Below are 23,271 nucleotides of genomic sequence, written 5' to 3' on the forward strand. Positions count from 1 at the left end.
AAAGAAAAGCCATTGTAGTGCACAAGACCCTGCCTTTCCCTTCCCTGGCCCCAGACACACTCCATGGGTTTGGAGACTGCGCAGTGTAAAGACAGGCACAGCCGTATTCAAGCGCAGGTGTCAGCTTCTCCCACCACTCTAGCTCATGAAGACACATCAGGGTATGCAGGGCACATTTCAGCTCACTTTGTGTGACTGTCTAGAATGAATTCACAAACAGCCCAACTATCATCCTGACCCAAACGTATATTCCACAGCCAGGCAGAAGCAAAGAATGGTTAAGCTGGAAAATGCTCACTTTCAAAATGTGGCATTTTCAAAATTACAATTTAAAAAACAACTTCACCAAAAGATGTATTTGTAAATTGTGAGTTCAGAGACCCCAAACTCCACATCTCTATCTTCTCCCAATGGGAAACTACACTTAAAAGATATTTCAAGGCAATCCTGATGTTACCCTATAGGAGAGATAGTCCTTGCAATAGTGCAAACAGAATTTAGCAGTAGTTCACTGCCAGGACATGTAAAACACACCAGTACATGTCCTCCCTCTGTAAAACACTGCACCCTGCCCATGGGGCTGCCTTGGGCCTACCTTAGGGGTGACTTACATGTAGTAAAGGGGAAGGTTTGGGCTGGCAAGTGGGTACACTTGCCAGGTCGAAATGGCAGTTTAAATCTGCACACCCAGACACTGCAATGGCAGGTCTGATACATGTTTGCAGGACCACTCATGTGGCCCACTAGTAGCATTTGATTTTCAGGCCTTGGGCACACTTGGTGCACTACACTAGGGACTTACTGGTAAATCAGACATGCCAATCATGGATAAACCAATCACCAATACCATTTATACAGAGAGCACTTGCACTTTATCACTGGTCAGAAGTGGTAAAATGCCCAGAGTTCTAAAGTCACCAAAAACAAAATTCAGCACAGGATCAAAAACAGGAGGTCAGAAGCCAAAAGACAGGGGAAACTAAGCAAAGGGCTGACAGGTCTAACAATGGACAACGACGATGCGGTGAGATAAAAACAGGTGAAGTAAGTTACAAAATACTGCCAAGTATTTCAAATAAAATACCTCCCAGATTTTTGAAGTTTCACTGAAGTGAGTTAGAAAATACTGTCAAGTATTTCAAATAAAGTGCCTCCCAGATTTTTGCAGTTTCACAACAGGACAGAGGAACCTCATGTAATTACAATTTTTAAAGAGCATCCCAGCTATCATACACATTTAAGGACTATGAGCTCTAACAGGCTATGCTCAACCTTTGCTGATTGGAAGGTCCTAACCAATCTGAATGCGCCCTCAAGCTTCGATGGACAACGCAATTGCGTCAAGATAAAAAAAGGTGAAGTGAGTAAAATAAATACCCCCAATATTTCAAACAAAATGCCTCACAGATTTTCGCAGTTTCACAGCAGGACAGAGGAACACGATACGGGTGGGTGAGCTACTGCCTTGGAGGGAGCCCAGGACGGGTTGGGCTTCAGAGCTAGCAATAGCAGGTGGTAGATTTGGGTCACTTGGGGTTTGAAAAATACAGGTGGAAAGGACGGGGTCTTTTTCGATCTTCATGTGAAATGCATGTCCAGAACACGTTAATGCCATAGAAGTCTCTCAGTGGCTAGGGGATAAGCAGTCAAGCAAGGAGAAACAAATGAGCAGGGCTAATTTGGTTGTATACCTGTTACCATGAATGTTAAATCTTTTCGAATAGTTTCATGTAACATTAATGGAGCGAACAACCAAGTTAAGTTTAGGTCAATACTTCAATGGCTTAAGGCGTAGCAAGTGTAGATAATTCTGCTTCAAGAAACCCACCTTAGGACACAATCCAAATTGCCCAAAATGCCAAACTTTATTTCTCAAGCATTCAATTAATCCGCCAATACAGCTGTTCGGGGTGTGGCAATTCTGATTTTGAGCAATATAATGGGTGAAGTGCAACAGGTTGTTAGGGATCCCAAAACCAGATGAATTTTAGTCAGCCTGAAAGTAGAGAACCAACTTTTCCACTTGGTCATTTTTTATGGCCCAATATAAGATGATATAACCCCCCTTAGTGAAATATACAAACTTTTGCTCTTACTCTCAGGCTTTTTCATGATGGGGGGACTTTAGCATTAAACAAGACATCAAGTTAAACTTGTCTCATGGAAATAAATAACAAAACAAACCAAGAGCCTATTTTGTTTTAGCCAAAGTTATTAGTGATATAGCCTTAGTAGATCCTTGATGTCAAGAATACTCACAGGCACAAGAATTTACCTGTTTTTCTAAATGGTTTACTTTAACCTCCAGGATCGACCTTTTTTAATTTTGCATCAATGGGTGAGGAGAAATCCCTGCATATTAGCAAATCCGTTTAAGGATCATTCGGTCCCCTTGCTTGATGTAATCCTAAATATTAATCGGGTAGATCGGCTGCCACAGTAGCTGGATAAATCACTTATAGTACATACCAATTGGTCAAGAATTATGCGGTCCGCCCTTGAGGATTTCCTTGCCAGGACCATAGGCTCATCCTCTACATTCGCAGTTTGAGGGCATGCAAAGCTTTTGCTAGGGGTGAAGCAATTTCTTTTGAAGCTCAAATATGCTAGTTGAGAAATGAAAAAACATTAGCTTTGCACCAGGAACTAGACCAAGTAACACTAGCCCATTCAGCACTCTATTCCCAAGCCTCTCCGGCCAGAATTACAAAAGCAAGTCGGGGTTTAAGGGAGCATTATGTGTCCCAGGAAATTATAAACCAGAACACGTTTCCAAAAATACTATGAAGAAAGTAAACACACTGGGAAGTTTCTGGCCTGGTTCGTTAAGAAAAGACGAATCAATGCATCTATCAACTCAATCTACGATGAGGCTAGGCACCAAACAGCCAACCAACCTGTAGATATTAATAGGGTATTCCTAGAGCATTACACCAACGTGTATGCCTCCATGTCCATAACTACCTCAGAACAAATAGATGAGTACATAGGGGCAGTTGAACTGCCAATAGTTAATAGCGAACTTCAGACTTCCAGGATAGTGCCAATTACACTTGCTGAAGTAAAAGACGCCATCAAAACATCTCCTACCAAGAAAGCCTGTGGGAACAATGGACTACCAGCCGAAATGTATAAAATGTGTGCGGCTCACATTGCTGAATTTCTAGTTATATTATTCAATTAATGAAACGTTTGACAACTGCGAGGTGCTAGTTTTTTACAGAGGCAGTGATTAATAGTTTCCTAAAAAAGGATAAACCGTCAGATAGTAGGCCGGGTTCATATTGCCCCATTAGTCTCTTGAATAGTGACTATAAGCTATTCACACAAATTATAGCATCTAGGTTAACCTCATTAACACAAACTGTGGTCCACAGGGATTAATGTGGATTCCTACTAGGAAGAACTATTTTGACCAATACCAATTCCTTGTTGCAGGCTATATACTATTTCTCAAAAACTAAGATTGATTGCTATCATCATGCTTGATGCAGAAAACCTTCCAACTTAGTTCAATAGAAGGTCCTATTTGCTATTTTGTGTCGGTTTAATGTTTAACCGAAATCGGTATGTTTGTTGAAAAATCTATACAGCATACCAGAAGCCAAAGTTATTGTTACCTCGTATTTGACTGGAACTCTGTTAATTAGCTGTGGTACATGGCAGGGCTGCTGTATGTCCCCGGTTTTATGTGCCCTATTTATCGAGCCGGTAGCTGCTGCTTTGCAACAAGATCCCCAGATTAAGCCCTCTCTGCAGGGTGCACCAAAGATCAAACTGTTTGTGGACGACATGACCTTGTATTTTGCTGCAGAGGAGCAGATTATCGGCAGAGCATTCACAAAAATCAAAACATTTACTGATCTAGGGGGCACAGAATAAATCATACAGAATCAGAAGCCCTTCTTTGCAACAGCTCTGAGTTAGTCATACCTATTGATATGCAGCCACACTTTCTAACTTCTCAGCCTATTAGATATCTGAGAATATTTGTGTCCCATAACTTTTCTGACTTATATCAACTTAACTACTTAACAACTCCCAACACAGTGCATATTCTACTATGGCAATGGCAGTCTTTTCCCCTAACAATCATTGGATGTATAGCTCTGATTAAAATGATGATCCTCCTGCTGTTTCTTTTTATTTTTTCCAACGTTATGATTAAGGTTTCTCAAAAATATTTCAATTAAGTAGATCAGATGCTCAGCCAATTTGTGTGGCAGGGGAAAACAGCTCGCACTAAGTTGATGGCACTACAACTGAACATTGAGGACAGGGGCCTAGTGTTACCTCACTTCAAGAAATATTAGCAAGCTGCCTTTCTAGATTGGATTATTCAGCAGTAGTACCATGTAACTTACTTAACTTTTATCTTGATCAAATGCTCCTAGAAGATGATATTCGGCTCTCCCATTTTCTCAAAATTCTCAAGCTTCCAAAATGCACCAGAAACAAGTTTCCCCATATATTGTTTTTCACATACACTCAACTGGGAGAAAAGTTTCATTTTCCCCAATTCCATCCTTCGATGCCAATAAGGGAATGTGGCCTGCTGGGCTTACAGGTGAAGATCTGAGTTATGAAAGGCTGGGAAAAGGTGAGAATTTATCGATTTGGTGACTTTACACTGACAGGGACTATGAAATCCTGGGATCAGTTAGTAACAGGCAATCCTGCGATTCCCCTCTGCCCTGTTTTTTCCTATCTTCAAATCTATAATTGTATGCAAAGTATCCAGCCACCGATGAATTAATTAGCCCTCACTATCAGTCAGGCATATTTTACTGGTGGCTTAACAGGAGTGGCCAAATGGTATCTAATGCTTCAACAGCAAATTTACCCAGCAGTAGTCCCAGTCACTCTAAGATTGAAGCTACCATTAGGTGGAAGATTGACCCACAGGCTTAGAATCGCTACAACCAAATGGCTCACAAAGCCATTAAAGGTACAAATTGTAGAAGAATGGCTTTTTTAAAATGGATGCTTTATTTTACACTATCTTGCATACACAAAATATTTCCTACTACTTCTGGGTAGTGTTTTAGATGCAGGCATAATATAGGAGATTGTCTACACGTATGGTTCACCTGTGCCGGTCCAGACCATTTTTGGAGGAAGGTATTTCAGTGGATTAGTGCTAAACTTCAGGTGGTCATGACTCCAGATCTCGTTGGAGCCCAGAATTCCCATAGCTCAAAACCTTCCTGTACGGCAACAACAGCTTTTTTACAGCATCTCTAGTGGTTAGTAGTACAAAAGTGGAGATCGGCAGACGTTCCTTCTTACGATTCCTCGGTAAACAAAATAGAACAGGTTAATTTGTAAGAAAAGCTCTAATCACAAAGAGTGGGAGTGCTAAAGAAAAATTGGGATATCTGGGAGTGTGAGCCTAGCCAGTGGCTAGATAATGCGAATTACATACTGCAGTAAGAAGACATATTATTAGCAGTGCTTTAAATGGGCCAGTACTGTCCTGTACTGAGTACCGGCACTTTTGTATTTTTAGAGGGAGAGTACCTGCATTTCTCAAGAAAAACATAATACTTTTCATTGGAGAGTACCTGCACTTCTATTTTTCCATTTCAAGCACTGATTATTATTGAAATTTATTAGAATTGTATATATGAATTCTGGACAAAGGAGAATCAATGTCTATCTTCTATATGTAATATTTCTTTAATTTAAGGGGAACGACTTAAGAAGATATATTATTGATATTTATTAGAATCGTATATATGAATTTTGGGCAAAGGAGAATCATTGTCTATTTTTTATATGTAATATTTGTTTTTAATTTCTTTCATTACCAATGAATGAACTGCTACCTAGAAATCTTCAATGAATGCTTCCTTATTTGTATTGCTTTCGACCTTTTCTACCTGAATATCTAGATATAATATTTAAAAAAAAATCAATGGGCACTTTGCGCATGGTTCACAGTGCGGTGGAAATGTTTGTGAATCACACAAAAAAAATCATCGGTTTCCATGCTCGAATTCTGAAAGTGAATTATTTCTCGCACACAATGCCAGCAGCCGGAACCTAAAGTTGCGGAGGAGGGAATCCGTGAGCACTAGGACCCCGCGGCCATGTGTCAGTGCTGTAAAATTGACATGCCCTGGTTCCCCTCATCTCTTTCTGCCGCCTTTCTATGCCTGGTTCACAGCAGCAGGTGGTGGTATGGTCTCTCGCTGGAGGTGACATCTCCTTCCACAGCCCCTCACTCCCTGCGCTCTCTGAAGGGCTCCCCTGTGTGGTGGAGGAAGGAGGTGGGAGGGAGGAGTGAGCCTGGCCAGACCCAAAGCCTGCTGCTGCATCCCAGCAGAGAGGCTCTGCCCTGCCCAATGAGAGCCAGGGGAGGCAGAACTGTCAACGACTGGGGCTTTCCTCTCCCCTCCGCTCACAGAACCCGCGCATCGCATCCAAAGGCAGGACCGCTGTAAAGACTGCCGCGAACTCGCTGTTTGTTCCTCGGTTGCTCTTCAGGAATCACAGCAGCTCTAACCACTACTCGCCTTACTGACGTGTTCTGCTTGGTTTCACGTTGAAGAGGAAAACTGCATTATTTTGCTAATTAAAAATTTACTTTTCCTGGTTGAAAAAAGTTACCAAACAACAGATCCGTGCTATCGACGTGGGAAACTAATAAACGAGAAAAAGGGTATAAAAGATGAAGAGAGGGCACCCCAAGCCTGGCAAAACTAAAGATGCTGACAAAAGACACTTTCAGATGAGCCCCATCACGTGTCAGGAGTAGCAAGGATTGCGAAAGGCGCCCCGTGATCGCGAACCCGAGAGAAATCTGGATTTTCCGTTTCTAGTTTTGGAAAGTGGCGTGGGGAGATAGTATGCTCAGTCTAAACAGCCCTAAAGGATGTCGGAGGGTTCCCGCGCAGCCGTGCCCTGCTCCTGGGAGACCCGGATCAAGGCTCTCCAGTAGGACAGGGGCGCCCCCCGAGGGCACCCATGCCAGCTCCCGGTTCTATCTTGCCTTTATCCTCATCCTGCTCACGCTGACCCCGCGTGCTGACTCTTCTTGGTGGTGAGTGCCCTTCCTGCTCTTAACACGTTCATGTTCAACTCGATTTTAATCCACGATGATGGGGAAGGGGGGATCCAGGGTGCTCCCGTGGAGTGGTTTGTGTGAGATGAGTACAGATAAAAGTCATCAAGCGCCCGCCACTTAAGAGTTAACCTATGTGCTTAGGTAGTGAGGCTGCGTGGGCTGGCTCGTGCCACCCAGTGCGTGCCTGGATGTAACGTGCACGTGTGTAGCGCCTTACTGCCGTTAGCGTGGTAGCCTGTTAGCGGTTGACGCCCTGTCGAGTCTGTAATCCTCTGTCGGGGTCTCTGTGGGCTGCTGGGAGTGTGTCTGGTGTGTTTCGTATTGTTTCCGAGACGAGTTGCGTGATGCGTCGGACGGCAGGAGCGGGTGTTACTTTGCAGCAGCAGAAGCACTCGATGCTCTGAGCTCCGTCTGGTATCTACCTGCCTGCTAGGGGCAGTATCTGTTTTTCTGTCTGTCCTGTTTATGAAGGGAGGACAGGAAGGGCTACCGATTCCCTGTTAGAGACAGTGCCAGTCCGCTGGAGGCAGGGTGTCCTTCCTGGAAGCAAAGACACGTGCATTTACATCACGAGAGCGGCTGGTACCCGCTGTCTGGTGATGCTGCCCATTGAGTCAGACATTCGATGTAGTTGTCTCTGTCTGTCTATCTGTGCATGCCTTGGTTTCTACCGGCTACCTGAGTCTCTAGACATCATTATACCAATGTCTGTGTATCGAGCCCCCTGTGCTTTAATTTGTGCACATCCCGCATACTGTCCGAGCTTCAGTGTCTATCCTGTGTCTGACTGCTGCTTCAGTGAGTGATGCTATCATGCAGGTGAGTTCGCCTTAGCTATCATGCAGGTGAGAGCGCCTTAGCGACAGAAAGTGGTGCTTCAGTGAGTGATGCTATTATGCAGGTGAGAGCGGCATAGCGATAGAAAGTGCTGAGAGCGCCTTAGCGAAAGAAAGTGCTGCTTCAGTGAGTGATGCTACCATGCAGGTGAGAGCGGCTTAGCGATAGAAAGTGCTGAGAGCGCCTTAGCAATAGAAAGTGCTGCTTCAGTGAGTGATGCTATAATGCAGGTGAGAGCACCTCAGAGGTAGAAAGTGCTGTTTCAGTGAGTGATGCTCTCGCGCAGATGAGAGCGCCTTAGAGATATAGAGTGCTGCTTTAGCGAGTGATGCTGGCAGCAGGGGAGAGAGTGCCTTAAAGACGTCAACAGCTGCACCAGTGATGGTATCATGCAGGTGAGGGTCTCATACAGACAAAATGCTCCTGCAGTGAATGATGCTATCATGCAGGTGAGTGCGCCTTAGAGATAGTAGGCTCCTTACAGACGCCAATAGCCCCATCAGTGAGTGATGCGAGAAGCAGGTGAGAGCGCCTTAGAGACACTAAGTACGGTTTCATTGAGTGATTGTCGCATGGAGGTGATAGCGCCTTAGAAGAACAACGTGCTACTTCAGTGAGTGATGGGGGTTAAATGGGGGTGAAAAGACACACACACGAACAGCTGGATCGGTCAGGGATGTTGTCATGTAGGCGACAGCGCCTTGGAGACACCAAGAGCTGCTTCAGTGAGTAATTGTCGCAAGCAGCTGAGAGTGCCAGACCTAGAGCTGCTTCATTGAGACTTTTAGCTGCTTTAGTGAATGATGTTTGGAAACAGGTGAGAGCACCCCAGAGCACGAATTACTGCTTTATTGAGCGATCTTCGCATGTAGGTGACAGCGCCTTAGAGGGGCGCAGAGGTACTTCAGTGAGTAATGCTGGCATGCAGGTGAGAGCGCCTTGGAGCTACCAAGAGCTGCTTCAAGGAGCGATGGTCGCATGCAGAGTAGAGCGCTTTAGAAACATAATAAGGGTGCTTCGTTGAGTTATGCCCACATGCAGGCGAGAGCGCCTTAGAGATACCAAAAGCTGCTCCCGTGAGTGATGCCGACATGCAGGTTCTACGGTTCCCTTCTCACCGTGCACACTTAAAATCTGAACCACTGCAGAAATTGGCAGCTCTTAAATACAAGTGAACATTACTTACCACTGACCAGATCGGCCCTATGCTTGCATGAAGTCGTAAAGAAGAGGATGTCCTTTGACTTTTTGTGTCATAAGTCATCGAGCACAATCCCTGTACTACTGCGTTCCATCACTGTCCTACTGGGAGGCGGCGCTTCATCGCAATAAACTGGTGGGAGGCGGATAAAACGCAATAAACCGATAGGCCATGAAGTGTCACACAATAACCAGGAAGAGCGACGGATGGGACGCAGTGAACCCCCAGGACATTGGGTGGGACGCAATAAACCTGTGGGGCAGCTGATATAACGCAATTAACATGCAATGCAGTGGGTGGAACGCAATAAACCGGTAATGCAGTAGGTGGAACGCAATAAATCGGTAATTAAGTGGTTGGGTAGCGAAAACCGGTAATGCAGTGGGAGGGGCGCAATAAACCGGTAATGCAGTGGGTGGAAAGCAATAAACCGGCAATGAAGTGGGTGGAACGCAATCAACCGGTAATGCAGTGGGTGAAACGCAATAATTAAGTGGATGGAAAGCAATAAACCGACAATGAAGTGGGTTGAACTCAATAAACGGCAATACCGTAGGTGGAACGCAAACTTGTAGTGTTGTGGATGAAACGCAATAAACAAGGGCAGTGTGCCAGATGAATGAACAGACTCATGTTACGCTTTCAGATGTGTACTTTTATTCGCACTGCTCTCTTAAAATGAGCCATGAATATCTTGATACCAAAAAGGTCGTGTAAATTGGAACTGCACGCATTAAAAACGAAAACTCGCACAAACACCAGCACCTTGAAGCTTGATGTAGTTTTATCTTTCTCAAAAAGGAGGGCGCCTGGATCAGATTTTTCGATATACACGTATGGGTGGTATTGTGAAACGATACCCGCCCGTGCTTCGACGTACCAGGAGCACAGAGTCAAAAAGCAAAGAAATGGGGTGGATTATTGATAACAAATAAAACTAAAATTAAAATTAAAAAACGACTCCCTGACAAACTCTAGTTTGCGCCGGGTCCCTTGGCGTTCAGCTGCGACTCGTGGAGGTGATGTCTTGTTTTACTGCAACGCAGCGATCACGCAGCAATGGGCTGAGATCAAGGGCGACACAAGCTCACATCTTGCCTGAGTGTCATGAAACGCACGTCAGCGCCTTGCCTGTGCACTAATAGCAGTCCTAACAATTATAAGCAACGCCAGTGACGGGCAGGTGACCGCGCCAGGACAACATCAAGTCTGCATTCATTCCCTATTTGCATTTGAAGTGCCCGGAGATTTATATAAAACGATCTTATTCTTATCTGTTAAATGTGTTTATTCGGGTTTCTGACATTAACCTTTTGTATTTCACATCAGCCCCTCGCTTTGCGGTTTTAGTGCCGCTCTCCCTCGGGAAAGTCGAATGTGATGTGACCACAACTAAAAACTACAACTGCTCTTATCTTGCCCGCACACGTAACTGCTTGTGTCAGTTTTACATACAAATATAAGTTGTGAAGTGCATCTGAATCCCCACGAAATATCGACACACAATTCATCAACGCCGGATACGGTTTTTAAGTCAAATATATCATTCATTAGATGTTCTTAATTATCAATGTATTTACTGAATTAAATACTGAGATGCAAAATCATCCCTTCCAATAATAACGCTACCACGCCACATTTATTTTTAACAAGAGACACCCCAAGTATGCCACGAATGTGGGAACAAAAAGTTAATTAAAGGGCGCAATAATGGATTAGTGACGCGGGTTAATGGCACTGCACGCGGATAAGCGGTGCTCTCGAGTGCGGAGCCTCTGGCAGTAACTACGGATCTGAGGCTGGGTGGGATATTGGAAATGCATGTCGGGCATCGCATTAAGGCACGTAAAACGGGCTTAGAAGCAAACAGCGTAGCCAAAGGCAGTGCATTTAAACCATTCACAAATAATGACACTTGAGGGAAGCTACTTGTTTTAAAGCGCCAAACTGAGAATGAGTTGGGTTTTCTGATAAAAGCACTTTCAGGGAGTGCATAGTTATCCTTTAGTTGTCATTTCCCGTTAACTTTACAGACGCACAAACTCAGAATTATTTTCCTATTAACATATCCTTGTGTTTCCGCTGTCCTGGCGAGTGACAACTCTCTCCACGGTCAAAAAGCCTGTTAAGGGAGTTAGTGCACAAGTAGTGCCTTAACACGGTATTGCATTTTATAGCGCTAACTCCCCCGGGCAGTATGCTGCTCCAGAGCCCAAGTCCGCTGGTTAACCCAGTGCTTATTACTGGTTACTGGTTAAGTTTTGGGCTCCGAAGGATCCCATTCCCTGCATCGACCCCAGTCTCTGTGGAGGAGCAGGTAGGGGTGCTCATTTTGTGGGGTATGAGCGTCCATGTAGATGGGCGGTGGGATCCAAAGGCGACCAGAGAAGGTTACATGGCCTTAGGTTGCAGGGTATGACTCAAAGGAGGACAGGCTGTGATCTTCGAGATGTTATCATAACCCCGCACTTGGTGCACTCCAAACACTACATATAATAGCTCATGGGTGGGAGGCCAGAGCATTGCACGACCCACTCTGAACTTCCCACCTGCCTTCTTTCTGGTCAGGGTGACTGGGAACCTAAAGCAGCCCTGGCAAAGTTTGTCAGACCATACCCCGTAGGGTGCATACTGAGTGCAGTGAGCAAGCCTGACCACTATAAGGAGGGTTTGGGGGCGGGGGAGTCTCTGCATTCTCCAACACATTTATCATTATATATTCAATTGCATTAGCTTTTAAAGTAGAGTGAATGGTGACCTTACAGTGCACCAGGAGTCAACAATCTTTATTGGGGCTCTTCAATGATTCCCTCACTATCACCATCCAACAGTGCCCCTTATTTCTCCATAGCACCTCTCTCACATGTATTGTATTTTTTTTATAGCGCCTGTCACACAGGAGTAGGGTGTTGGAGCACATCACACACAGATTCTTAGACGAAGAATCATATATGTGTGTGATTAAGTTTATAAGGAATGTTACCAAAGACAAAGGGGGCTACAAAGTAAATAATTCATGGCATTCATATGGCTAGGCATTTTTTTAAGAGTACTTGCTCTGGAGAAGTAAAAACAGGATTCAGAAGGTAACACTGTGGTTAAGGTTGGCTTTGCTAATAGGAATTTATTTCTACCTAAACAAACACTTTTTTCACAACATTAGGATAAAGAAAGTCTCAGAAAAAATATAACTTTCTAACCTGTACCATGCAGTTTGCATGCTGCTGTTTGATAACACTTGATAGCTCACTGTGCTAGATTATGATAGTAATTTGTGAACTGCACAGTAACAAAAGGATCTATGTGACAAAAGCAGCAACTCATAAATGCTGTTATGTGATATGCATGGTACACATCCTTTTCAGCAGGCATATTACCTCTCTGGGCTACTTTTGATGAGTCAACGCTGCCACTAGCCATAACTCCAGTCTCTCTCCAGCAAGGGTCATTAATCACCAGACTTAATATGACACTTTTATTCTTGCCTGAAAACTACTGGATATACAAGGAACTCTGCAGCAGGTGCTTCAAAACGGCTGCACTGCTACAAAAACGGCCCGGTAACAAAATACCCCCGTCACATCCCCCCCTCTCCAGCGCCCGAGGAAACGCACGATCTCCAGTACCGCCAGTCCGACCAATTTTTTGGTGCATTCCTCACAAGAAACATGCGCTTTGAGTCACTGCATCTTTCATTCAGTGCGCTTTGTCACGGAAGCCTTAGATAAAGAGGCGCTGCTGTGCTGTCTGCCACCATCAAGCCGCGCTTCATTGGCCGATACATCCACAGGACACACGGCTCACTTTCCTTAATTGTGATCTTCAGTTTAAGAGGCGGATGGACAGTGGTGGAAGCGGGATTAAAGAAAGTGAACTTTGTATTTGTATAATGGTATAATGCAAATGCATAATGGAAGCAAAGAGGGTCAAAGACAAGGAGACTCAGAACCACCAAATAAACAGGTAAACGGGTCTGTGAGAAATACATTTTAGAAAACTTGTGTAGGCAGGTCTTTCATCACCTAGAAAAATGCCTTAATCTGAAAAAACCGATGTGTGCTGTTATGAGCCGTTGGGTCTGCACTCATGGTAGAACTTAACACAAGTAGTGAGTAAGGAAGTGAGCGGCGGGGCATCTGTGCGGTAGGTTCTTGTCCTGCAGCTCCACTTCAGGGAAGTGCGAGTCGTGCTGACCAGTGTCGCGAAGCACGTGAGGACATTGTGAGGCGTGGAGTCGGCCACAGAGTGACTCACGTGCGCCCAAACCTAGCGCAGCCCTTCAAGCACTAGACAGTGTGACCGCGGATTGTGTCTGTGTGCGAGACAAAGGACAGGCGTGTGCGAGGGACTGCGCATTTGTGAAAGAAGGGGTTGGTATACGTGAGTGAGGTACGGCGTCTCTGTGCCTGTGTGTGGGGAGGGGGCCTGTATATGAGGCTGGGGCCCATATTTATACTTTTTTAGCGCCGCATTTGCGCCGCTTTTTGACGCAAAACGGCTCAATACAGTTGTATTTTGTAAGTTTGCGCCGCTTTTGCGTAAAAAAAATGGCGCAAATGCGGCGCTAAAAAAGTATAAATATGGGCCTGCGTGTTTACGAGAGATGGGATTTCTGACTGGGCTCTTCGCATTACAGTCCTGGCATTTGGACCCCATTTTGGGTCTGAGTGTGAGAAAATGTGCCCAATGATGGAGGGGTGTGCGTGTGTAGAAGAGAGAAAGCGCGAGCGAGACAGTCTGTTGATATTTGTGCTTATGCGGTGTGTTTTGTACAGCTTTCGAGATGTGACACTGGCAGCGTATTTCATTAATGCACTATGTGATACCGTGCAAAGCCTATAGAACGCCTCATCCACCAGGAGCCCCGGCTTCCTTCGCGCGTTGAGATGAGTCCCTCGTACCGTGAGTGCTCTAATCACACTAGATTGATAAGGCACAAACGAAGTGGCATTAGTTCGAGCCTTGTGTTCTGTTTTGCGTATGTCCGTTGTTGCTCCACAATGGCATATTTGATGGTAACAAGTGTTTGAGTTTCGAACGTGCCCCCTGCTCTTAAACATTCCTTTAGTATTTTTTCCAACCCAGTCCAAGCGCCCTTTCTTCCATTAAGAGTTTGGCTTTATGACCCGAGTTTAGAAGCGGACCCGGTCGTCCTCTTCCTTCAAAGGGATGCGCCGGGGTGTCCTCTGCCAGGTTTATGGCGCGTTGTAACATCTCCAGAGAGCCCCTTTCATGTTCTCTGCTCGAGTTTCCTTCAGATCTCGGAGGTGCAGTGGACGGAGTCTCTAGGAGTTCACAAGCGCTGGGAAGCCCCAGCCTGCCTGTTAAGTGGACCTTTGAACTTGAGAGCTACAGCTCGTTTTAATACCGTCCAAATCACTACCGTATGCCTGCCTGAAATCTATATGGGCAGAGGTGACACCCATTGCCTCGGTGTAAATGCACCCCCCAGATCCGCGCCCCCCAGGGTCTGCACTTCCCCCTTGTAAAGAAAAAGTGGCCTCACACAGAGCCGAGCAGAGCTGCTGAAACAGGAAGTGACCTATCCATGCACGCCCGATCGTCGGGCCGCCGTAATCCCGTTTTAGCAACCTCTGGGTATTTAATTAATTAAAAATAAATGAAGGTGAAAATAGTCACTGAACCCTGAGCCTCCGAGTCCCATGCGGCCATTTTAATTTAATGTTTCTGACAATGTGAAAAACAATAGCACCGGAGCTCTTTTGAAAGAACATTTTTAGAGCATCAGGAACATCTCACATAAGAGGTGCTGGAAATCGATCGGTGAGTCGTTTGGTTAGAGCCGGCTTATTCAAACCCGATGTGTTTAGGATAGAATTGGCACATTAACAGAAAGAACAGGGTACAGTACTTGGCGTGTATCTATTATAAGGTTATATACACTAAGTATACATTCGCATTACGCATATAAACAATTTAAGGCACATGGATAGAAAGTGTCTTGGCAAGAGTCACGCATTTCACGCAATTTGTTGGTCAACTAGTAAAGCAGGACTCGAACTCAGGTCTCTCAGGTTCCAAGCGAAGTAACCTGAGGCCTAATTCAGGGAAAAAAACAGAAATCTAAGTTTTCGACTACAATTGGCCCTCAATCAGTGCTTAATTTGTAAATAAAGACGTGCCGGTGCTCAAAACTCTCCCTTGAAACACGCGGCTGCTGCAATTAAATGTGCGAACACAGAACATTGAGGCAGCGTAATCCTAAAGCCATCTCGGTTTTCTTTAATACATTTTTTTAACATAAGAGGGGCTCGCCCTGCCCCTTCAGCTTACTCCTGCAGTTTTGTGCTTTCTCCCTTTGTGATGCTTGTTCGCTTTCTGTTCCGCCGCCTTTCCCAAATGTGGCTTTTGCTTGCAGTAGATGTCTGATGCAGAAAATAAGTGCCGGCCGTCAAAAAAAGGTGCCGGTGCCCCCCGCCGGAAACCACCGGGTCAAATTAAGTACTGCCTTTCCTAACAGTGGCCAAGAGAACAGTATCACGAGGGAGTGTTGGGGAGCTCGTTTTGGTCTGTTCTTTGGTTTCCAGTACCGCAATTATTGGGTCTGAAAACTTTGGACCTGATAATTCTGGATCAGGCGGTATCCTGCCTGGACTTTGGTGCGAAGCTGCAAGGGTTGCGGGCAGCTGTAAAAACACTGGCTCTACTTGCTCTGTAAAGGCAGGATGAGGGGAGCAGCCAGTGGCATAATGTAAAATAATGGGTTCCACTTACACAATGTGGAGAGGGGCCCTGAGTCTCTCATATATCACAGATATTATCCTTTCTAAGTTTGATTGGGGCCTGCTAAAGGGCCTGGGCCCCCCTGAAGGCTGACACACACTCTTCACCCCAGGGGCCGTTGTTACACTCCTGGCAGCAGCAAACGCTCTGCCATCCCCACACTGCCGCACCACGCACCCACACTACAGACCAGTAAACTGGCCCTGCACATATTTACCACCGACCCAAGCAGATGCTACATACGGGCCTATTAGTTTCCCTAGAATGAGGAAAACTAGTATATTTTCATCTGGTATTTCTGGTCTAATTCTCCATACAGAAAGAAATAACTCATAATTCATGGATACAGATGCATGGATACCAGAGAGAATCAGAGACAGCAGTGGTCCTGTATCTCTGCACACATATACACACAATTTGTACTGAGCCACTAATAGTGTAAATATCTATATGTCTTGTGAATCACAAAATCCCAAGGTGTTTACCTTAGTATTAAAAACAAGTAGTAGATTTTCAGGCTGTTTTCTGGCAGCACGGAATAACTGTGCAATTGCACATTTTACTTTTTAACCCTCTTTAGGTGCCCATGGAATAAGTTTTCCCATGTCGCAAAAATACTGTCCTAACATACCCTGAAGATATGTAAGTCTACAGGGTTTTTTCTTACCCTAGTTGAATACCTCTCCAGTGGTGTTTAGGATTAAAGTTTTGAGGGTAATTAATGCAGCAGAAGTCACTGGAGAGGTTTGTGAATGCCCTCAAAGTTGAGGTTTTGTGGGTGCTCACCAAATGGTTGATGCCACCCCCTATTGTGCCTCCACTAGCAGCAACAACAACAAGGTGATGGATGGAATGCTTAAATTAATCTCAGCCATTGGCAATCACTTGGGCCGCATCACAAGCCATCATTTTGCACTGTGGAATATAAGCAATTTAGGGCCGGTTTCACTCTTATTATGGGCTCTTCAGCCAGGTATAGCTTTATTCTAGTGGCACACGTCTGGGCATACCAGTCGCACTTAGGGCATCAACTATAACAGCACAGTGATAGATGGAATGCTTGAATTAATCTCAGCCATTGCTAATTGTTCAGGGCTGCAGTCCAGTCAATCATTTATTGCCCACCCTATTTCCCTAAGTTGGACGGGTATGCTCAGGTATGGGTTCTCTGCATACTGTGACACTGGAACTAACCTGTACCTGGCTGTTGATCCCATAACTAGGGAAAAACTAGTCCTGGTTTGCTTGTGCTCCAGTTCAAGGAGAACCGGGTTTGGTAGTTTGGTCTGAACTGTTCCACTGAAGCAGGGTCTAGACTGATTTACATATAGCGGGTCAAAAAAGAGGTGACATGGTGTGCAAAATAATGATGGATTTGGATGCAGGCCTGAGTAATTAGCAGTGGCTGAGATTAATTCAAGCATTCCATCCACTACTTTTTTTGTGTATGTTTGTGTATCTCCCTAAGTGTGGCAGATGTGCCCAGACGTGCATCCAGTGCATACTGTGTCACTGGAACTAAGCTGTACCCATCTAATGAGCCCATAACTAGGGTGAAACCAGTCCTGGGTTGTTTGATATCTGGCTGAGGAAGGACTTGGCTTGGCAGTTCAGGCTGGACTGTTTTTATTGGAGCAGGGTCACAACTGATTTGCATAAAGCCGGCTCCAAGCTGAGGTGTGCAAAATAACAATGGATTGGGATGCAGCCCGAGTAAATGCCAGTTGCTGAGATTAATTCAAGCATTCCATCCCTCACTTTTTTGTACACGTTAGTGTGTCACCCTAAGTAGGACGGGTATGCCCAGATGTAGTACCTATGCAGACTGTGTCACTGGAACTAAATTGTACCTGACTGATGAGCCCATAATTAGGGCAAAACTGGTTATGGGTTGCTTGTGCTTGTGTTTGTGTTTAGGTTTAGGAAGGAGATGGCTTGGCAGTTCAGGCTGGACTGTTTCTATGTGAGCAGTGTCAAGAATAATTTGCATATAGCTAGGTACAAACAGAGGTTACATGGTATTCAAAGTAATGATGGATTGAGATGCGGCCCAAATAATTATCAGTGTATGAAATTAATTCAAGCATTCCAACCATCACTTTTTTGTACATGTTCGTGTGTAGCCATAAATTGGATGGGTATGCCCAGTCGGGGGTCCCGCGCATACTGTGTCATTGGAACCAAGATGTACAAGGCTGATGAGCCCAAAACTAGGGAAAAACCGTTCCTGGGTTGGGCTGCTTGTGTTCTGCTCAGGGATGACCTGGCTTGGTAGTTCAGGCTAGACTGTCTGATTGGACCAGAGTCAAGGCTGATTTGCATATAGTTGCATCCAAATTGAGGTGACAAGGTGTGCAAAATAACGATGGGCTGGGATGTGGCCCAAGTCACTTAACAGTGGCTGAGATTAATTCAAGCATTCTACGCATAACCACTAGCAGCACCGGGTTTCTGAAAAACACCTGTCACAGTTGGAGATTTTCCACTACCTTACGTTATATTTAGGATTGGAAAATTCTGTGACAGGATATTTTGAATGCTGAACCCCATATTCTACCTATGACAGTCATAAACCCTGAGACTTTGAATATTTGACTCTAAACTCTACATTTTACAGTCGCAAATGACTGCACAGTATTTTGAAAATGAGGCTCCTAGTTACTATAAATGGGCAGTCAGGGGTGTGCAAAACATAATTTTTAGTAGGCTCAAAGCAGTGATTTGAGTTTGTCCATATATTGTACTCTACAGAAGAATCTGCAGCTTCAATATAGACATGTAAATGGAGACAATGGATTTGATTGGGTTTAAGGATTTCAGATTAAACATGCATATTTCTAACCGATGGGCTTGGCCACCTAAGGTGTCTACCTTGAGGCCAAAGGCGTTGATTGCTATAAGAAGAATAGCTGAAAAACTCTAGTGCTTTTTTGAAAGTGGGATGTGAAAAAATGCATTTTCTAGATCTATGCTGTAGATGCAGTGTCCTTTTTAGATGGCTCAGTGAACATTTTTAAGGCCACAACTTGAAATTTTAGCTTTTGTTGAATTTTTTCAGCTCTCAAAGGTGAGTGATTTCCAATAATTCGTTAAGCTTTTAGTTGCTAAGCAAATACCTAGAGTTACCACTTTGGTAATTTATGGATGCTGAAAATGTTTATCTCTCTCCTTTTTGTGCACATGGCTGAACATTCAGTTGGCTAGGAGACAGGGTGTTATCTGGCAGAGCTTGCAACTTCGCCTATGTTTCTTAGGAACTGAGGAGAACTGAGAAACTTGGCCTCGTCGCTAACTTGTCAGAAATCATTTCTATGGAGATGGGTCCAGACTGTCTGCTGTCCTTTCCCATACTAAGGTGGTGTAGGTGATGATGTCAGATATGTCCAGAATTTATGCCTCCCTTTCCAATATAGGAGGGTTCAGGTGAGGAGGTCAGATACATCCAAAATGTCTGACATCCTTTCCAATAATGGGGTGGTGTAGTTGAGTAGGTCAGATAAGTCCATGTCCACCATCCTTTCCCACACTGAGATGGAGTAGGTCAGAGGGACATTCAACCCAGTGTTGGTGGTTTTAGGAGTAACTTTGCCAACACAAGAGAATGATGGACAGAGTGCTGAAACTTTTCAAACACTCACCCCGGTCACAGATCTGAGTTTAATCCATTGTACATTTGCTCATCAGGACACCTCTGTTTGGACTCAGCCATATGCAAATAAGCCTTGACCCTGTTCCTAATGGGAACAGTTCAGCTCGAACTGCCAGGCCAGGTCCCCCTGGATCAGAAACAAGCATCCTGGGACCAATTTCAGGGTATCAACCTTTATCAGCCAGGCTAGCTTAAATTCAGTGGCACAGTGAGCACGAGACCCACGTCTGGGCATACCTTTCCCACTTAAGGCAACTTTAGCAAAACAAAAGGATGATGGACGGAGTGCTGAAACCTTTCAAACACTCACCCCCAGTCACAGAGCTCGGTTTAATCCATCGTTCTTTTGCTCACCATGCCACCCCCGTTTGGACCCAGACATATGCAAATCAGTCCTCATGGGAACAGTCCAGCCCGAACTGCCAGGACAGGTCCTCCCTGGACTGAAAACAAGTATCCTGAGACTGGTTTTGGGGCATCACCCTTTATCAGCCAGGCTAGCTTGAATCCAGTGGCACAGTAAGCATGGGACCCATGTCTAGGCATACCCTTACTGGTGTCCATAGAACTTCATCAGAAAAAAATATGTTACATAAAAACTGTATTAGATTCATTTTATTCCAGAGATAAGACTACAGTGGGAACATACTAGCATGTTTGAAACCACCATATGCTGGCCTCCTAAGTGACCTGATCTTTTCAAGGGTTTCTGAAGGCTGCAAACTTAATATCAGTGAGAAAGTTAGGAAATGGATATTGCATACAGCACACAGACCTAATCAACTTTAAATGGTATAAACTGAAGGAAAGTAGTGAAAAAGAATAATAGGGAACACCACGGAGTCCTCACAGCTTTACTTGTGTTGCAGTTGTTTTGCAGTCACATTCATATAAATCGTCATACCTTGACAAGGGAGCACAGGGCATTTGTTGACAGGTAGCACAATAGTTCCCGAAAGTCCAATGGATGAAAGTCTGTGTCTGTAAAGAGGACCTAAAGGGTAGTGTATACTATTGTGAAAGAGAACTATTGTATTGCTGTTTTTGTGATTCTGTCACTACGCCTATGGGTGAATTCAAAGTGAACAGGGGTTATAGATGGGACACTTGAACAGTATAGTCTGATGAGGAGAGGAATATGAGATGTGTGAGTGCAATATGTCCTTTGTGGAAAGTGTTTTGGTGTCATGTATATATGGCAGAGACTGATAAAGCTGCTTCACAGCAAACACGTAGCTGGTGTGGTAGAAAGTTTGAAAATACACTGTCATCCAAGCAGATGCCTATCATCTGTGATGAAGGTGGTGACATACAGTTTATGCTCACCAGCTATGATGCCTAGGCATGAGTCCAGATATGAAGGTGCTACATATGAAAGTGAAGTTTGTTGCAACTGTAGTCTAGGATCCTGGGTCTATTCTGGCTGAAAGAATCTAACAATAGGAACTGGCATTATGCAGCAGCCAGGTGTTTGCTCTCAGGATTCTTCCAAGATCGGTACACAGAAGCTTGTAGGAATGGGCATTATATGATGATATGATGAGCCATAGTACTTGCTCAACAATGGCTCTACCAAGCAGTGAAGTGAGGAGCATTGATTGCTCGCAAGCCAAATTCCAGTTTTTAAAGTTTAACTAAGTGCGACAGCGATCATTTTATAGTAGTGGGCATTATACAACTGGACTAGGCACATCTTTGGAGGGTTAGTCATGGAATGGCAGATGAACACTCCAAGGGAAGATTAGGCGGAAGTGGTGCAGCCAGAGGAAGTGTGGCCTGTGGTTGCGGATGGATACCGGATACTCCCAGGAATACGGCAAGCTGCCTTTTATGCTGCTCATGCTATTGGCACATAGAGCACATGGAGTTAAGAATCACATTCAATTTAGGTGAGCCTTAAATAAATTAAGGGTCTGATTTAGAGTTTGGTGGAGGGGTTACTCTGACACAATGGTGACAGGTATCCTCTCCACTGAAAAATGAATTCCATTATATCCTATAGGATCTATATTTTGGTGGACAGCATATGAATGTGACGGATATCCTGCCTGTCTTTTTAAGATCTTCATAAGCTATAATGGGATTGTAACACAGTGGATGGGATATCTGTTACATTTGTGATGAAGTAACCTAGGGTTACCAGAATTTTAAAGCCAAAAACCGGGACATTTAACAACAATAGAAGAGGGACTACAGTTTTACTTCAACTGAGCGCACAGAATGCCAGCGTAGAATTACGGAAGAGACACTAAGAACGTATATAAAAGGCAGTTTTTAAACCAGGATTTTGCCTGTTAATTAATTTCATTTCTCATTACAGCTGCTAACCTTCCATGCTTTGGAAAACATAAAAAGGCACTGCTTACCGTTTTCAGTCGACTCGGGACATAAGCCACATTTCATGAAATCTGCCGGGACAGCTGGTGAAAAACCAGGACTGTCCCAGCAAATCCGGGACAACGCCCTATGCCAAACTCTAAATTAGGCCCAGAATCCGGTTACAGGTGTGTCCGGGGAGGTGAAGTAGGTTAGTGTGTGAGGAACAGGTAAAGGTTGGTTTTCCAGTGTAGTTGGTAGAGTCAGTTGAGGGTTGGTTGCAGAAAGGGAAAATGAATGAAGAAACCCCAGAATTGAATATGGATTTATTTTAGCCTTGAAAGTTACATGTTAGAGCGCCCTTATCATGAAGCTAATAAATACCCTTCACATCTGCTGAGAACAGACAGCTTCACTCTTGGGAACTGAACAGCTGTACATCTCAAATCGTCATCTTTGACTGACTTAGGGAACCTGACCTGTGCTCATAAATCCTAACTGTGTACTGTGACACAAATGTGGCTCTGTCCCCTTGTCAAGTCAGTAGTTACCTTTTCAGCTTTATAACTTGAAAAGGAGTGTCTCTATTTCGTCAAGGGAACAATGGCAACATATTCACTGCAGCCAGAATATCTACTGGTGATGTGATTGGCTGTTTTTCCGCTTCCCAACTACTCCCTGTGTAACCCACTGGGAAGCCCTCGTAAATCATTCGTGCATTCCTCCATTCAGATTCACATTGCTGCTTAAGAAGATTTGTTGTTTGGATTATCTTGCCAAAGACAGTCACAAGATCCCTTCCATAACAACTTTTTCGTGCACACTGTCTTTTTGGAATAGCACTGATATAACTCCTGTGCCAAGGCGCACTTTGCTGCAGCGTGTACTACATAAGCGCAGTCAATCAGCATACCAAACACATCATGCAAAAACATGCTGGTTGACGTGAATGTGCCACATTTCTGAGAGCTGAGGCAGCATTATGCAGTGAACTCTTCTTGCAGTCACGCAGGCCCAAAATACAGACTGACCAAGAAGGGTGCTGGATATCTGAGAGGTGGCGGACAACCACCAATCAGCTCCAGATCACCTGCTGCTAAACTGACTGCAAGAAACCTGCATGCCACGGTTCAAAATACAAGCTCTAGTCAAAAAAGTGACAAGAGTTGCACCAGAAACGCCCGTGAATATGCCCCCATTTTTCTAGGGTAAGAAAACGAAGTGCGCCAAGGCTCAGAGCTGTTACGCCTTTAAGGGATGCAATTCCAACTATTTCTTTAGGTTGCTATTATAAACAGAAGTGCACATAGTGACTTATTACAGTTTATACTAATAACTGCAGGAGTGTGTGAAACTGCTACTTTTTTATCTATACAATCTTTCAGAATAGATTTGTTTCTGGAGATACTGCTGGCAACATGACTTTTCAGAAGTGAACTTCTCGATGTTGCTTTA

At 44.5% G+C, this 23,271-nt stretch overlaps 1 protein-coding gene across 1 annotated transcript in view; it reads left to right on the forward strand.

Moving 5' to 3' along the window:
• Positions 1-6,136: 6,136 nt before the first annotated feature.
• WNT2B (Wnt family member 2B) overlaps positions 6,137-23,271 on the forward strand; it is a 224,954-nt gene continuing 207,819 nt past the window's right edge. The window contains exon 1 of the mRNA XM_069238667.1: positions 6,137-7,045. Coding sequence (XP_069094768.1) covers positions 6,852-7,045 — 194 coding nt within the window. The 5' untranslated portion in view covers positions 6,137-6,851. The remainder of the gene's footprint in view (positions 7,046-23,271) is intronic.

The sequence above is a fragment of the Pleurodeles waltl genome, chromosome 6 (assembly GCF_031143425.1).
Source record: "Pleurodeles waltl isolate 20211129_DDA chromosome 6, aPleWal1.hap1.20221129, whole genome shotgun sequence".
Classification (NCBI taxonomy): domain Eukaryota; kingdom Metazoa; phylum Chordata; class Amphibia; order Caudata; family Salamandridae; genus Pleurodeles; species Pleurodeles waltl.